The sequence below is a fragment of the Cornus florida genome, unplaced genomic scaffold (genome assembly GCF_030987335.1).
Source record: "Cornus florida cultivar Cherokee Brave unplaced genomic scaffold, ASM3098733v1 CherokeeBrave_3.0.0_Hap2_Chr03, whole genome shotgun sequence".
Classification (NCBI taxonomy): Eukaryota; Viridiplantae; Streptophyta; class Magnoliopsida; order Cornales; family Cornaceae; genus Cornus; species Cornus florida.
Genome location: NW_026775573.1, coordinates 50,947,714 through 50,965,259, shown reverse-complemented (window position 1 = coordinate 50,965,259; position 17,546 = coordinate 50,947,714). Strand labels below are relative to the sequence as shown.

Genomic DNA, 17,546 nt, shown 5'->3' with positions numbered 1-17,546 from the left:
GCCGAAACATGCTAACCTGAGATTAAACTCACTGGAATGCATACTGTCTGTGAGTATTGCATAAAAATCCCACAATGAACCTGTTAAGTACTGAAATTCTAGGTTCACGGCAAATACTCATCATTATACAAGAATAGCTGTCACTAAATTCGCCAACAAAACAACATTGTTCTTCCATTCAACACGGCAATTACATGATTTCCATTTCACATCAAAATATAGTCCAATGTCTTAATTAAGTTACATGGCCATGAATTTACAAAAGAGTGGAAAATATACAAAAGGTATAAGATAAACTCCTAGTCATCCTCATGCTTGTGGAAGGTCCGCATCTACTACGTCTTTTCCGGTTCCTAAAAAAAATATTAAATGAAGGGGTGAATGTAAAGTTTAGTAGGTAGTGCCTAAGGCACACCCCTTGCAGCGCCGTGAATCCAAATAAAAAATAGAGCAATAGGAGATGGGGATCATACAATGTCGGAATAATATCACATAACAATCAATCTCAAGTATACACAAAATGATGCAATGGAATGCAATGCGTGCCAATGTCATTCCCCATTTTCATCATTCGAAACCATCACTTTCAAACGGTTAATATAACCCGCCCTTTGGTGACCCCGCGGCGACATGAGAGAAGGATTGGCTAGTGTCCCTGACCCTTGGCATCATTTTGGGCTCAGCTAGCTCAACCACGCTAGGGCAGTCTCTCTAATTCCCTCTAGGCTATATTAACCCTCCGACCCTTTGGTACCCCCGCGATGACCGAGTTTTCTCAAAAACATTTTCTCGAAATGTTTTCCCAAAATCCCCCTTTTTGTTCCTTTCAAAAACTACTTCACCCATTTTTCATGCCCGATGCTTTGAATGCATATACATGCTTTGACAATACTATAAAATGGGGAATTTAACATCACAAAATTAGTATGCTTGCTCACGACATCATCTAGCACTTTTAATAAACACAATGGGCACAATTAATCAACAATTAAGCATGATCTCCATGTAAATCAACAAGTACACATAGATACATTCTATATATGCACAATTAAATCATTTAACCAAGCAATTCAACTTAACTTAAGCATGCTTAGCCATAATACAGTAGAATAACTCACTAAAGTGCAAGAGAAGTGTGAATTAGAGACCCCTACCTCTAATTGGATGTAAAATTCTTCTCAAACCTTAGAATTAGAGATTCTCCAAATGATGGCCAAAAATGGATTGGCTCCGATCAATTCGAAGCCCTCATTGCGTTCTTTAATTTGCCGCAAACGGCACTCCAAATCTCCAAAAGTTGAGAGAGAGACCTAAGATTGAAATATGAAGGAAAAGAAAAAGAAAAAGTGAAAGATAAGAGGGGAAGAGAGAGTGACGAGAGAGATAGAGAGAATTGAGACCTAAAGTGGTCTTTAGACCACCCAAATGGGGTGAGGTGGGTCCCACCCAATTTTCTTTTAATTTACACCACAAACATATATATACACTTAACAATTTGCACTCACATATGATACATTAATTTAAATGAACATGATGCAAATGAACCCAATCCCGTACACTAAACGTGAAAAGACGAAAATGCCCTTGCGGCGACAAAAATCCTGAAAAATGAAAAATGCTGAAAATTGGAAACATCACATCCCATCTCTTTCCCAATGATGTGCATGGATGCTTATTATTTCACAATGTCATGACAATAAAGAATTTCATTCTTTGCAAATCAACATTCACAATATCCATGCTTTCTAGAAATCTCTAAAATTTAATATCATACTTCTAAGTTACAAATTTTAGCACATATATTATAATAGGCATGAAATAAAGTCATTTAAGCATGCTTTCTCATACCACATAAACACATACATATAATAATATACTTCATGATACAACAATTAAGTTATTTTAAAGGAATCAACACAAATATAGCATGCTAGACATCAAACAAAAAGAATAATTCATAAAAGTGTAAGAATGTATGAATTAGGAACCCCTACCTCCAAAATTATGAAAACCCCCAATTTTGTGCCCTAATTTCAAAAATCCTAAGATGCACCAAAACTAAAATTGCTTACACCCACTTGAAGATCTCGCCGAGCTCTTCGATTTGCCGCAAACGACACCCAATAAATCTCACCAGTTGAAGAGTAATCAAACTTTAAAATCTTGAAGCAAAGTGAAAAGAAAAATGAAATGAAAAGGGGAAAGAAGATGGTGCCAGAAAGAGAGAATGAGAAAGAGAAAATGAGACTAAATGTAGTCTCTTGACCATAAAATGTGTAAGTGATAGGTCCCACCACCAAATTTTCACTTTTTTGACTTTTCTTCTCTTTTTCCCACCACACACACCCAAATACACACATATACATATATATAATTAAATCATAACATTACAAAAATTGGATGGAAAGGAGAGAAGAATGGATGAATGAGACATCTCTTCTGAAAGGATAACGTACTTCATTCTTTTTATTTGGTTGGATGGAAGAAAGGAAATGAGGTAACACCTTACTTTGCTTGTTAAAAAAGAAGGGAGGAGAGAGATTACTAATAGTGAGTTTATTTAATAATTATAAAAGATAGTCATGTAATTTAAAATTTTCATAAAAGTCTTGTTTCTTTTCCTTTATATCTTCCGTCCAAATTTAGAGGGTTGAAAATTTGTAAAACATAAAAGATGACTCATCCATCCTCTTTTCTCTTCCTTCATTATCTCTTCTTCACAAATGGAGGAAGTTTGTTTCTTCCTTTCCATCTTTCATCTATCTCTTTTTTTTCTTTCTACCAAACGAAAGTTTATTTCTTCCTTCTATCTTTCCTTCGCCTCTCTTTTTTTCTCTCTACGAATATGGTGTCTTTTTTTTTCTTTCTACCAAACGTAACATGGGGTCGACAAATTTATCTTTACTAGTCAAAAGGCGTATGCAATACTTAGTCATCATTATATATAGTATATATCACTAAATTGAAGTTTACTCACACTGGGTTTTATCAAAATATTATATGTTTTTTTTTCCTAATTAATATTATATGTATTTCTTATATAAAACATTATTGATGAAAATCTATAAACGAATATAATCAATAATTACAACAAAATAATAATAAAAATAAATAAGAGAATAATTAATAAATTAGTAATAATACTTCATACATTGTTCGAAAACATATTAAGAACTTTTAACATTATCTCCTTTCAAAATAAGATTAGCCAAATTAAATTTCAATCCCTAAAAAAGCACATAAATAATCATTTATAAATTTAAATCATTATATGAAAAGTAATCAAAATATGGAGGTTAGAGAAAATAATAATAGATACATTACCAAGAAATAGATTATGCAAGAATATCATATATAAAATTATGGGGAAAAAAAAAAAAAAAGAAAAAAAGAAAAAAGAATATCATATATATGAGCATTACCCACTATTAAAATTTAAAAATAAAATAAATGAATAAATTCGGTAGACAATGGCCTCCATGTTGGCTTTGATGCAGTCATTGCTAAGATATCTAAGGATATGACAACGGGGCTGAGTTGGGGCGGATTTGATTAAACTCTATTCTGCCTTGTTAGAAAATCCGTCATACCAACTCCGGCCCCTATTTCGAGACGAGTTTGTAATTGTTATACCATCTTCACCCCTATTCCGATAGGCAAAGTACTGACTCTGCCCTTCATACTCCGTTTAATTGTGGTTCGAGGCGAGTTATGTCATTTTTATTATGTAGTAAAAAGAAAACTAGTCCAATGTCCTCAAATTGGGCTAATAAATAAGTTGAACCAGCTTTTAAACTACTAAGTAGGGAATATTAATAGATTAATTGACACCTCTGACAAAGTAATAAGGGTGTTAAGAATATTAAATATATATAAAATACATAAAGGTGGGAGGGTTCAATTATTTTATCATACCCGACTCAAACCCATTTAGAGCACTACCAAATCCACCCCATTAGGGATAGGGCGGGGCGAAAACCTGGCAGAGCAGGGAAAATTGCCATCCCTAAAGATATCATCTTCAATCTTGTTGTTATATGTATCTGCAACGTGCATTTAAGGGCCAATTCATGATCGTTTATGCATTCGAGAGAGAAAATAGTCAAAACCAAACTCATGAAAAAGAGGGAGATATATATTTCTTTTCAAGGCCAGAATGTTAGATTAGAAGTATGAGGTGTGAAGGCTCGAAGCCAGGCTCCCGAGGACAACGGGAAGCAACCCAACCGCTGAGTTATGAAAGCGTTCGCAAATGAAATAGTATATAGAAAAACAAAAAGTGAATAATAAAAAAAGATTATGATGGGTAACTCAAGAGGGGTAAATGTTTGTTTGTGCATTTGAGAGATGAAGTAGTCAAAATTAAACTCAAAGAAGGGATAGGGATAGGCAATTCAAGAGGTGAATGATAATAGATATGTAGATAATGGTGTGCTGGTGCAACACAAGTTGCACAATAACCAAATGGAGTATAAAGAATAAATATGGTCAAGAAAGAGAAAATAATATTGGGCCAAAGAATATAAGAGTGATTTTTTTTTTTTTTTTAGTTGGACTCACACACACGTTTTTTCTGAAACTTGAATTTCTAACCTCTCTTTAGGAAGTAAGAGATCGATACCGCTAGGCTACTGACCCGTTGGTAATATAAGAATGTTTTGATCTCGTAAAGATTTTTTTTTTTTTTTTTTTCTGCCAAATATATAACATTTTATAAAAACATAAAAGTAATACATGAGACAAGGTGGTGGTCCTGACCACATACAACCGTGTCAAAAGTACAACTATGCATATCTCACCACAGAAGATGAAAAGTCAAATCCATATTCCAAACCAACGGTCCAAGGAGACTGCCAAGGAGCCAGTACAGGCATAGAACTAGGGCCACGTAAACAAATATAAGTCCTACAAGCATTTAGTGTCTTTCATGCACAAGCACAACTGACCACGTCATAATTGTCTTTGGCAAGTGCACAGTACTTCGCATTGAAAGAAGACAGGAACTGCTCGCCGAAATCCAAGATGACAATGCCATGTTCGCCGGCGATACCGGGGCAGCGAAGACACCTATGGCCACAGCAAACCGCCGCCAATCCCAGGAAGCATCAGAAATTCCATGAACCAAACATCACCCGTCGTTGAAAGGTTTCTTATAACACCCCACCGTAGTGCAAACTCCATGGTTTGAGAAGAAGGCCCAACACTACCGAACCATAGATCCGGCATGGAAACCCAGTGTAACACTCGGAGGGAGAGGAACAAAGGAAGTTTAATAAAGAGGGCAGGACCCAAAACAACACAATTTAGCACCAAAAAGGAGAATAAAACAACCGTAACAATACCCGGATCTCGTTAATGTTGACCTGGTTAACCAAGCATCGTTTTCTGCTGTGGATGGCCATCAAAACAAGCTGACCATGATTCAGAAACTTATCTAACCACTGCTTTTTATGCAACTTAGATACAGAATTTAATGTCCCATCTTTAACATTAACCCTACTAACTGGAATTCATTAGTTGATTGGTTGGCTTATATCATAAGGGTATAACAAGTAAAATGGTTCACTGCCCATAAACCGGAGAAAAGTTGTAACTGACGGAGACCATGTAATCCCTCAACGATGAGGTAGTTCTACTAAATCCTTGTGAAACCAATGCAGAGTCCGACCAATTTCATCTTTACTGAAATGGTCAGATGTCCAATCTCCGAACAGAGGAAGAAAATTGTTTAGGGAAGAAACGGTGGCTGAAGATAAGAACAGTAGCCTCCACGCTTTCAGACTAATAAGTTTCGTGCCTACCTTGTTACCAATTGTCACAACTGCATGAAGATCCAGCTCTTTCGATCAATTGGTGCAATGGCTAAGTTTCAAATTTCAACCATGACTCCAAAATAAATAATTCTTTAATCAGTTTTTTACGGTCTAATAGTAGAACACTAGACCAAAAGAAGGTTCCATTAAAGATTTATTCAGCCACATGGCACATGGTTAATACGGAGACTATTCTGTAAATTCATTTACAACCTCCCAAACAAAATGTAACAATGTTATATAAAACAAAAACAATAAAATCATATACTTTCATTCTAGTCAGAAATTACCCTCAAAATATATATTTTGGGTACTTTGTTTTCCTAACAACAATCTCCCCCCTTTGATGATCCTGTTCCCAAGCATATTACCATAAAATGAACTTCGAAATTCTTCAAAACCAAGAAAAAGCAGTCAACCAAACAAACCATAAAAAGGACAACAATCACACATGCCACCATATCCCAATTTTGATATAAAAACAAGAGAAGAAACGAAAGGAAAAAAGAAGAATAATTGAGGGGGAAAAAAAAGGACAATTAAAAAACCTACGACTAAAACCCAGCCTAGTAGAAAAAATAGCTCCCTAATACTCTCGCTGTCATCTGAAAGACTGCACCAAAACCTAACCCTTTCAGGCAAAAGAAGAAAACTAAGCTTGTATCTCACTCACTATCCTAATTTCTAGAACGGCTTGGAATTAGAGGCCGAGGAAATGGCGTTTTCTCTAGGATTCATAGCAGCACCGCTCTTCGCTGGACGAGAATTAAGAGACAGGTTTTCAGTGAGACTGATGACAGATGATACAGGATCAGATTTACCAGTCATCGCTGATTCGTCAGTTTTATTTCCTCCTGCTCCTAAATGCTGCTGCTCAACAATGATAAGTAATACATCAGGGATATTCAGCCACATGAAAAATACCGAAAGTAAATAAATTACGGGTAAAGTGCAATATATATATATATAAATGTGTGTGAAATATAGAATGTGCAAAACCCCCCTGACGTTCAAGAAACCCCCATACATTTTTCAAATTGAGCAAGGACATTTTCTCAACTTGAAGACTAAAATACCTTAAATGCCCTTGAAGCAAAATAAAAAATATAAACAAACAGCTATATGCACAAATTTTATTAAGGGCATTTTGGGGTTTTTAAAAAAAAATTGGTCAAAATTGACGATCAGGGCCCCCTTGGTGTTCGAGAAACCTCACTGCATTTTTCAAATTGAGTATACAAGGATATTTTCACAATTTGAAGAATGAAATACCTAAAATGCCCTAAAAACAAAATTAGAACACTTATATACACAAATTTTATTAAGGGTATTTTGGACTTTTTATAAAAAAAATAAAAATTTGGTAAAAATTTGACGATCAGGGGGGCAATTTGCACAAATTTTCAAATGTTAGGGATTTATATGCACATACTACATAGCAAGGGTTTTTTGCACAATTTTTTTATATAACACCACCCATTAATTTAATAACGAATGACACAAATAAGAGTGGCTCGGAAACAACACAATGTGTTTACAATGTTAAAAGTTCTTTTTTTTCCCCAATTCTGAAGGGTTCAAAAGCCTTGGAATGTGAACATGGCGAAGTTTTCAGGACACAATAGAGTTCTAAATGGACGCAATAAATGTAGTTTAAGATGAAAGTAATTGGATCCAAAATTAGCTACAACTTGACGAGATTATTTCCCACAGGTCATTTTGTAAAGCAAAACAGAATTCAAGAGGATTATGGGATCCTGAGTACACTAAATCATTGCAGTAACATAATTAATTGGCTCGATATAAATGCTACAATAAGGACTTCACAGGCAGTCTAAAACCAGAGCTTGAGTGCCTGTGTGTTGGGGTGTGTGTGCACGCGCAGAGAGAGAGAGAGAGAGGGTGGGTGGGGAACTCACAGGGATGCCATTACTCTTATATCTCTCTGTTTGAGGTGAAGCTGTCTTATTGCTCCTTTTGGCTTTAAGCAACTTTTCCCGGTTTTCATAGAAGTTGAAATCATCTAATATTGATGTCTTTGCTGAGTAACTTTTCAAAATGTTCAGCATTTCCACACCTTGCTTGAGTCCAATCTGAAATAATAGGAATAATGGCAAGAACTTTTAGATATCAATCGTGATAATATGTCAGCCTACATTGATTGTACTTTTCAAACAAATAAAAAAGCATATAGAAGAAGATATTGCATATTGGGGAGAGAAGAAAAAGAAAAAGAAAAGGAAAAAATAAAAACCTATTAATTGTATCATAAAGAAATACTGAAAATACCTCCTGGGTGTCCCTGGTAAATGTAACCGGCCTGTTATCATTGTTTTCAAGAAGAATATGCCGGAATTGACCATTAGGGATGTCCTTAATTATATGCCACTTTACTGGGAAGAACCCATTCCACTTGTCTAGCTGCCAAAAGTCCATGTCTTTATTAAAGTCTACCTTCCCAACCATCTCAGCTAAACCTACAAACTGCCCACTCCCATTCACCTAAAATTTCAGGAGAAAAAAAATGCAGGAAACAGTTATCTTACTAACAAACAAGGCATTAGGAGAAGCTAATCAGCAAAAACTGAAAGATTTCAATAATTGATATCAGCTTACAGCCCTGCAGATAAATCTCTGCTGAATGTAAAAAGAGTGCAAAAGAGAGTAATAGAATGAACAACAGCCGAGGAGAAAAAACCATTCTTACTTCTTTACACACTTTAAAGGGAAAAAAATTGTTTTAAACTTACTGAAAAGAAGAGGAAGAGAGGACATTTCGTGCCTGTCTCACGTGCTTTTGCCTCTGCATCATGGAAAGCAGCATCTAGTTTCTTATTGCCAGTAGGAGTACTGGACCAAACATCATATTTGACGCACTTGTGAACATCATCTTCACTATAAGACTTTATAACATAGAACTTTGCATTGTCATACTCAGTCTGAAAATCTTCTAGGTTATATTGATATTTTTGAATGCTAAGCGCCAGCTGTCCCTCCTCAACTGATGAATTTAAAGTACTGCTCCCGCACTGGACCCTAGGACCGCAGGTTAGCTCCGCTGAGGCTTCAAACTCTCCATTTCTGTTAAACTTCTCTCTCTGCATAAATCTATTGTTGCCATTATATACTCTACCATTTGGCCTATAGTTCACTGGACCATCATGAGCGTAGAGACCCTGGCTTCGGTTAGCAAGTGATGAAAGCTTTCCAAGAGGGTGAAACCCCTTGACAAGGCCTGCTGATTGAAAACCAGCACCAAACTGCAGAACATAAAACATTGAAGAACAATAATAATGAACCCTTATGATATGTCCAAATCAAGTGCATTAAAAATTTTAATAATTAAGTTGGTTCGAAGCACTGTATACCATAAAGTTAGATAAAGATTTCGTGACTTTAAATGTCCATTAGCATATACATTAAAAATTTAGGAAAGCCAGAGTAAAGGGCAAAAAGGAACATCACATCCGTAATTACATATTAGATTCCAGGGATAATTAGCTTCTGACACACTTGCACTACAAAAATATTCAATTATAGAAAGAAAATCACTAGAAAAAGAATAGTGTCATCCTCCATATTAGACAAAAGTGAGTTAGGAAAAGCAAGAATTAGAAAGTGAAAAGGCTGACAATACTATATTAGGCAGAAAAACATGAGGCCGTTTTACATAGGTTATATAGCTTCGCCAAGCAAAAGATCTCATATGGCTAGCTTGGGATCTGATCAATCAACACGTTTTTCAATGTAACAGTGGGCACCATAATGCCAGTCAACAACCAATATAATGTTTGAGAACAATTGAGCTTCATCAATGCCTCCATTAGAATTTGTCAAGAATATTCAGCTGTGAGATCAATATTTGGCATTTTAATAGAACCATGGTAAACTTAAACTACATATATTGCCAATTTGAAACATTCAAAGATTATTAACATAATGTTAATGAAAAATATTTTTTATTGCACAAGAAACATCTACAGTAAAAGCTCTTATTTCCAAAAGTAAAACTTTAGCACAATACTAATTTATCTTCCTTACATCTTCTTTAAGTTTAAAATTTTAAATTAGAAATGTGAATCATGCCCTGGCTGTGGACTACAAATTTGCATTCAATGATAACATGAATCTAACTCAAGGTCATATCATCATATAATATTATCTAAACAATACAATGATTCTTGAAATGTTAACCAGTAATGATAATAACTTATTTCCTTAAAGATTGAACCATTTCATTAATAAACTCCAAGCAAGAACTTCCAAAAATAAATAAATAAATAAAAGGAAAAAAAAAAAAAAGGGTGACCTCTCATTCTATAGCAAACAAATGGGAAAATACAGGATACATATGGAAGCATTTTCATGATTTAATAGTACAAATGTTAAGAAAACGGAAGTAAATGGGATTTCTTTAACTTTATGCTACAACGTTGATTTCAACCAAAAAATGAACATCAATATAGACATAATCATCCAATGAAAGCCTGCATCAAATACATGTATACCTTGTTAAATGGTTTAAGAGGTTGAGTTTGAAGGATAGACTTGGAAAAATTAGATGAGGCAGTAAATGGTCGTGACTTTGAATCCAAAGGCAACGTCGAAAAGTTGCTAGTAGGAGTGTTCATTGTTCTTATAGAGTTGAAACTATTTGACTTCACTGAAGAATTATTGCTTGAAGCAGATTTTGACTTTCCAGGTATGGAAGTGGTACCGGCTGCGACATCCCCGACATATGTTGAATCCCATGAGTAGCATGGCATGGCTTCTGGCCCATATGAAACAGGCTGCTGAAGAAATCCCGATGAAGTGAAGTACTGCTGTTGCCCATCAACACCCATAAAAGTTCCAGTAGCATAAGGATTATAGCCAGGCAAATAATAGAGAAGTGAACCATTATCTGATTGGCTACCCTGGAAAGACCAACAAATGAAGCGTGAAAAGGCCACCCAAACTCAATTGATTAGGGAGCTCCTAGTAAAGGCAGCCAATAGAGAGTTGAATGTATTTTATGGGAGTACAAATTCTGGAAATCCTGTTGACAAACTTAAGAGAATAAAATTAACATAAAAGTTATAGAATGAAGAGTATACTGTATAAGAACCGCCCCCAGCATTAAAATAGCGTTGATCATCCAATTGAGTAACTGTCTCATTATATCCTGCAAAAGGGAGGGGAACATGGAGCATTGAGAAAACTTAATTTGACAAAAACTCTTGACTATTAAATTTCTAAAACAATAATGCAAATTGAACTACAAACTGAATCATCTATCAGTTTGCCTCAAGAGTTCACATTTTAGCACATAATAATTTTAATAATAAAAGATGCATGGATGGCTTCAATTTTGTACTTATAGGATTGTAGACATTGGATCAAAGGTTATTTTCACCACAAAATTAATTGTGACAAACATAACGGATATCATCATGCACAACCAATGTTATATGTAGATCAGGTACAAGTATCAGGTGCAAGTGTTTATCCAAGTGCAGAATGCCAAGTCTCAAATGTTCTTTAAATATATATTCAACTATGATTTAAATTAAAGGGGATGCAATAAAAGGGGGTTTCCATCTATCTTAGAAATAATTAAAAAAAAAAATTTTAAAAAAACCAAAAAAAAAAAAAAAAAAAAAAAAAAAAAAAAAAAAAAAAAAACACTTCTATACTATCAAATTTGAGCTTTACTTCTGAAACCATCAAATGTGAAGGATTGAGCTGTCCATTTTGGGTTTGTGCATCACAGTGTGAGACGCATACCCCACATATCATACCCATGGTGTGTCATGTCCACATGGGTACATGAAAGCAAATAGGAGAATCCATATAACCATGTAGAGCACCACCACCTACTAGGGAGTTGGGATGCAAGTTGAACAAGTTCAACCTAAACCAAGACAGGACAAACCCAATCTTTCTTCAAGGTTGGGCAATTCTATCACTTGGCTAGGGTAGGGGGGCTTATAATGTTCAACCCAACCTCATTCTGGGTTGGGGCTTGGGAAGAATTATCAAGCAACCAAACCCAACTCAAACCCAATTTCTTTTTATCAGTATTGTTAACAAATTATTTCTGAATGTAATGTTAATATTTGTTTTTTTTTTTTTTGATAACAAGTAATGTTAATATTTGTTATACAATACACGACATCATAACCGTTAGTTTCTAAACAAACAGCTAGATAGGAGTCATTAAAAGGTATCAATCTACCATTCCCATTTGTGTTTGAGCAACTTGAGAGAGGATAGAAGTGAAACCCTAGCTATAACATTTATGCACCACCATTGGATCACTAATGTTCAACGTCACCAATCATCACCATCATCCCCACCAGTCATTGTGTTGTGGTCATATTGATACTTATATGTCATGAGCTTGGAAGATTAACAAATTTAAGTATATCATCTTGTTATTTTATATGAGATCATCTTGTTATTTTATATGAGATCATCTCTTAAAACAACAGACTAGCCGAAAGCTGAAGTTTTGCATGTGTGCAACTTTAAGGTTATTATTACAAAACAATTAATATTGAAGTCCTTAATAAAGTGTTCCTTTTGTGGTTCTTGTGTATGTCTATTCAGAGAGGTTGATCTAGGTTTTATTTTTTAATATGAATTTGATGAATTTTCTAAAATAATTAGTTCAAGCGAAAACCAATCAACCCGGTTCCAACTGGGCAGGTTGCTTTTTGGTGGCTCTTCATATTGGAACCCGGGTCAGGGCTCAGGCTTAAGTTGAGGAGTCTATACACCCGGTTGGGGTTGGTTTTACTCCACAACCCTTCCAACAGATCTGACTACCACCCCTACCAGCCACTATCACCTAGAAATTAATCAAGCAAATTTAAAGAGCTTATCCCAACATGAAATATATAAGTTCCACCCTCTTGGGCCTGAAAATTTTGCTCCCCTACTAAACCTTTTAAGAATTCTTGGGCCAAAATTTTCAAGGCACTTCTCTTGCTGTTGAAAGCAGAAAATGGTTCAATTTATCCCTTAAACACAAGGAAAGTAGCCACTGAAATGCTAATTATACGATATCTTCAAAAAGGAAACACTAAGAAGAAAATATTGAAACCAAGATGGTGCAATAGCCAATATATATGGACAACAGGCCGGCAGCATGAAATTGGCCAAAAGAATATAAAAGTAAGACAAACTTGATCGGCAATCAAACAACAATATTAGATTTAAACTATAAATAATTTGATTACTAAAACTAAAATCCACCTGTTTGCTTAAGAACAAATCAAGTTCAAATTTGACAAGCTAGTCTCAACTCTCAATATAAATATCTTGTAGATAATAACACTAAACAGTACCAAGGGAGTGCAACCCACGCTGGTTTCAAAATGTATTCTCATTGTTTTGTTACAACAACCATTTATTATACTTTTCTTTGGATGAAAAAAAAAAAAAGTTAACACGCCATTACCTACAGGTTCTACAGTCATGCTCAACCTCATGGCAGGAAAATCTAGCAGTAGCATGACAGATTTTGGAGGATGGGGACAGCTAAACATGTCATAATAATTTTCCCTCAACTTTGACCCATTATGATTTCAGATTTCACTTGCGAACAAATTAATGTGTTTCTATCAGGTGAATCTATAATATGTTAATCTTATCATGTTTAAGGAGTCATCTAACCTGGGTAATAATAATTGTAACAGCTTGTAGGTTGATTGAAAACACCTTGCTCTGCAACTGACTCTAAATTGGTCTCACCTTTCATGCTGGAGGAAGCATTTCCAGAAGAGGACAAGGAAGAGGTTGAATCATGTTGCATTCCATCTTTCTGGGAAGCCTGAGAGGATAAAAAAACTACAGAGTAAGTGTCCCTGGAAAAGGTCAGAAAAAGATGAGGTGACGAGTCTGATCATAATCCCCTAACTACAGTGATGTCAAAGAAGTGTTTTTATTCATATACAAAACAAAGCCACATAATGCCATGCTGGATTAGCATGAGTTCGATGTAAAGATTATAAATCCCATAAATTAAGTGAATGAATGAAAAATCCATAAAACAACAGTAGTACACATGGATACATTACAGTAGACTAAGAAGCACGGACACGAATATGGGACACAGATACGACACGACATGGCCATACGGCAAATCCAAAAAAATGGGGACACGGCAAATAGTATATATATATATATATATATATATATGATGTAGTACTTGAAAAATTACTGAGTGTTACTATTTTTCATCAACCTCACAATGAAAAAAACACACAAATCATAACTCATAACTAATAAACTATAAAAGAACAATGTTGCAGAGTTATAAAACCAAATAAAAAACAAGACATTGGAATAATAACTAGTATCATTTAATTACAAGTTTAAAATTATTATGTACTGACCATATAAGTGAGTAAAAGTTGTTAAATATCTTCACATATTTATACTTTAACCCAATTTTCTTTCAAAAATTATCTTTTAAACCCCCGAAAATAAGACACGCGTGTCGGACACACACCCCTGGCGTGTCGGACGCATGTCCGAGGAGTGTCCGTGCCGTGTCCGAAAATTTTAAAAAAATAAAAAATTTCCAGACACGTTTTTTTGTGTGTCCGACGCGTGTCGGACACGGATTCTTCGCCCATTTTGGCGTGTCCGTGCTTCCTAGACAGTAGATCACATGACAAACTACATAAAGATAGTAAATCCGCAACACCCTTAATCAACAAATCCTAAAACAAAAAGGGCAAATTACATTGATACATCTTGAGATTTGCTTATACCAACAACCCCCTAGACATTTGGTATGTGATACCTACCACCCCCGCCCTTAGAGAGCCATCGCGTCAGACATTTGACACTATAAAATTACCTCATGACTTGCTAAAAAGACATTTTCATATTAAAATTTTCATTAATAATGGATTAGCAAAGTTGACATTTCACGGGGAACAACTCTATGACAACGTGGGTGTTTCTATAGGTTTTGCCAAACTTAGCATCTTATGTGTACTAAAATGAAAACTGGGCAGTGTAATTTACCCCCAAAAAAAATTTAAAAACAAAGTTAGCCATGCCTACAATACTACGATCTACAAACCAAAAGCCACAACATATATAGTAAATTGATTGCCAGAAGGGCAAAATCATGCATGAAATATATGAATCACCACAACTGATCAAATTTCATAGATTTCAATTTTCAACCAACAAAGATTTTAATTTTACCTAATACCATAATAGGTCCCGGGCATTATAAACAAATTCACTCTCTAACAAGAAACTAGATCCAACCAAGGACAGTGGCAAGAAACCCAAAATGAGAGACTAAAGAACATCTATGTCACCATTGGCATACCATATCTTGATCTGCCAATTGAATGCAAGAATCTGATTTCAATCCTGCAGCAACATGCTCAGCTGGAAGTAAATAGTTAAGTAACAACTTTGTAAAGATTGTGATTCCCAAATTACTCAAAAGCTGTCATAGCCAACAAAAGCAAGAAACTTTATGCATATGAAAAAATCTAAAGTATACATGAAATTTAATTAAAAATGTATAAAACCACCGAGTGTATGCCAAATCTGCATGTATGCCGGTTTAATCCATATTATCAGTTTGATCAAACCATGCAACATTCTGGTATTACTATCGGATCAAACTCTTCTGATCAGGAACTACATATCAGGTTGTGGTGTCAGCAACGAAATAAAGTTTAAACAATTCCCAATAAACACATCAACAGTTCACATAAGCACAACATTGTCAATGAAGTAAATATCATCCCAGCTTCCACTTCCAAACAAAAAAAAAATTGAATATGAAAAAGCACATATACAAGGCCCTAAAAACTGTTTAGATAGAACTTAGAATTAGGTAAAATTTGCAAAATTCCACAAATTATACAAACCCAATTCCCAGAAAATCTACAAGCCCACAATTCAAGTCTGTATAGGCGTGAGAACAGTCATAATACGTATAAATCTGTGTGCAATATCACACTAATTAAACTAAAGCTGATTCAAAAAGTAATAAACAAAGGATACATTTCTCAACTTTCTTCTCACCAGCCATCAGCAATCTTCAAATCCAATCCCTTCCTACAATAGAGAGAGAGAGGGAGAGAGGGGAATGAAACGGTTAGTAAGACATCAAATACAATTTGTCTATATAGCAGTTAAAACACTCTTTCCAAACCAAAGTTAATTTATGAATAAGAAAACGGATATACTAAGAATTGTTCATAAAGCTTATTAGTTATCTATATTATGAAAGAAAAGTTTGGTGCGAATTCATGGCAAATGATATTATACACTTCAACGTGAATAGAAGAACATAATTCTACTACTTTAATAATAAAGTGTAGTACTATATATATGCTTGACAAAAACCCAATTTAAACCCAATTTTCTACACTAGGGAAAGGTTGCAGACAATAATCAGAATTTAACTCGGGAAAACCAACAGAAGATACCATTCAGTCTCAAAAACAATTCAAAGCCTACGAGTATGAGATATTTTGAGAAAAGTTCAGATATTGTATATAATTTGATAATTATATCCAAACAACTAGTACATTTTAAAAAAAAAAATTGCAAAAGATTAAAGTTCATATTTTTATAAAATTGCAAAAGATTAAAGTTCATATATTTATAAAATTGAAAAGATTAAAGTTCTTCTAATTTTCCTTTTTATTGCCCGGAAGAAAGGGAAAACAAAAATCTATAAATTTATAAGTAAAAAAATAAATAACGGCAACAATTTCAAACCCTACCCAGTCATAAAAGCGCCTATTTTCCCTCTCTCTTCGAGAGAAAGAAAGGATAAAAGAAAAAGAAATTCCCACCACCGAAAGAAAGACTACAATAGTAATTCACCAACTTTTATGGAAAAGTCACTGATTTTGCGCCCCATTTCGGGAAAAAAAATAATAGCTTTAAACTAAAAATTTTGACTAACGTTTGAATAAAAACCATATATATAATTTGTATTGTATATATAAATATATAAACAAATCAATAGAGAAATAATAAGCTGGAAAACTTGAAAACAAAAGGAACGCCAAACAAAATATATATTATAAATAAATAAAGATACTTGGAAACAGAATTGAGTTAAGAACACGTAAGGATGGAATAGAAATCTCCATTAGAATTTCACACTTTGAAGTAGCAAAATCTCCAAAGTTTTTGGAAAAAATAAAAAATTTAAAAATAATAAACAGATAAATAGAAGAAGAACAATAACAAGCAGCGTGAATTCAATCTCTCTCTAAAACTATTGCTCTTTTTCTCTCTTTACACTTGAGAAGGAGACAAAAGGCATAATAAATGGAGGCCAACCTAATGGAACACTGGATTGACACCGCCGATTCCGATCTGATAAACCTTATGCACCACTAGAGTAATCCTCCAGTGGGTTTTGCTGCCTAGACAACCGCTTTCGGTCCCCGGAGAGGGTTAGGAGAGAGAAAGTAGAGAGCTGTGAAGCCAAAACGATGGAAGCATAAAAAAAGGAGAAGCGAAACGGCGTGAAGGGTTGAACCCTTGGTACTGATGGGATCCGAGGGGTGGTATAATTTCTTAGTCTAGTTAACAAGGAATGTGGACCGTTGGATTAGTCGTATAAGGTCAAAATGTTTCTAGAGAAAAACGTTGGACAAAACAACGCCTTGAGGCTTCAAAATTTACAACTTTTCTCCGTAAAATTTTCCTTAAAATCAGAGGAAAATTTTGATTTGTGCTCTTTTTCTC

The 17,546-nt window shown here is 34.7% G+C and overlaps 1 protein-coding gene across 4 annotated transcripts; it reads right to left on the bottom strand.

The window, feature by feature from the left end:
- Positions 1-5,994: 5,994 nt before the first annotated feature.
- Positions 5,995-17,338, bottom strand: LOC132300497 (YTH domain-containing protein ECT3). 4 transcript variants are annotated; one of them, XM_059797601.1, is made up of 10 exons: positions 17,136-17,338; positions 15,840-15,893; positions 15,151-15,212; positions 13,473-13,629; positions 10,910-10,977; positions 10,322-10,729; positions 8,564-9,073; positions 8,103-8,315; positions 7,733-7,906; positions 5,995-6,680 (listed from the first exon to the last, which is right to left on the bottom strand). In XM_059797601.1, exons 2-10 carry the CDS (start codon positions 15,865-15,867, stop codon positions 6,498-6,500), a joined length of 1,803 nt encoding a protein of 600 aa, XP_059653584.1. In that variant the 5' UTR covers positions 15,868-15,893; positions 17,136-17,338; the 3' UTR covers positions 5,995-6,497. The 4 variants fall into 4 exon arrangements, with proteins under 4 accessions (XP_059653584.1, XP_059653583.1, XP_059653585.1 ...); XM_059797600.1 differs by having other exon boundaries at positions 5,995-6,683; positions 17,136-17,336; XM_059797602.1 differs by having other exon boundaries at positions 5,995-6,683; positions 13,551-13,629; positions 17,136-17,336.
- Between the last annotated feature and the right edge of the window lie 208 nt (positions 17,339-17,546).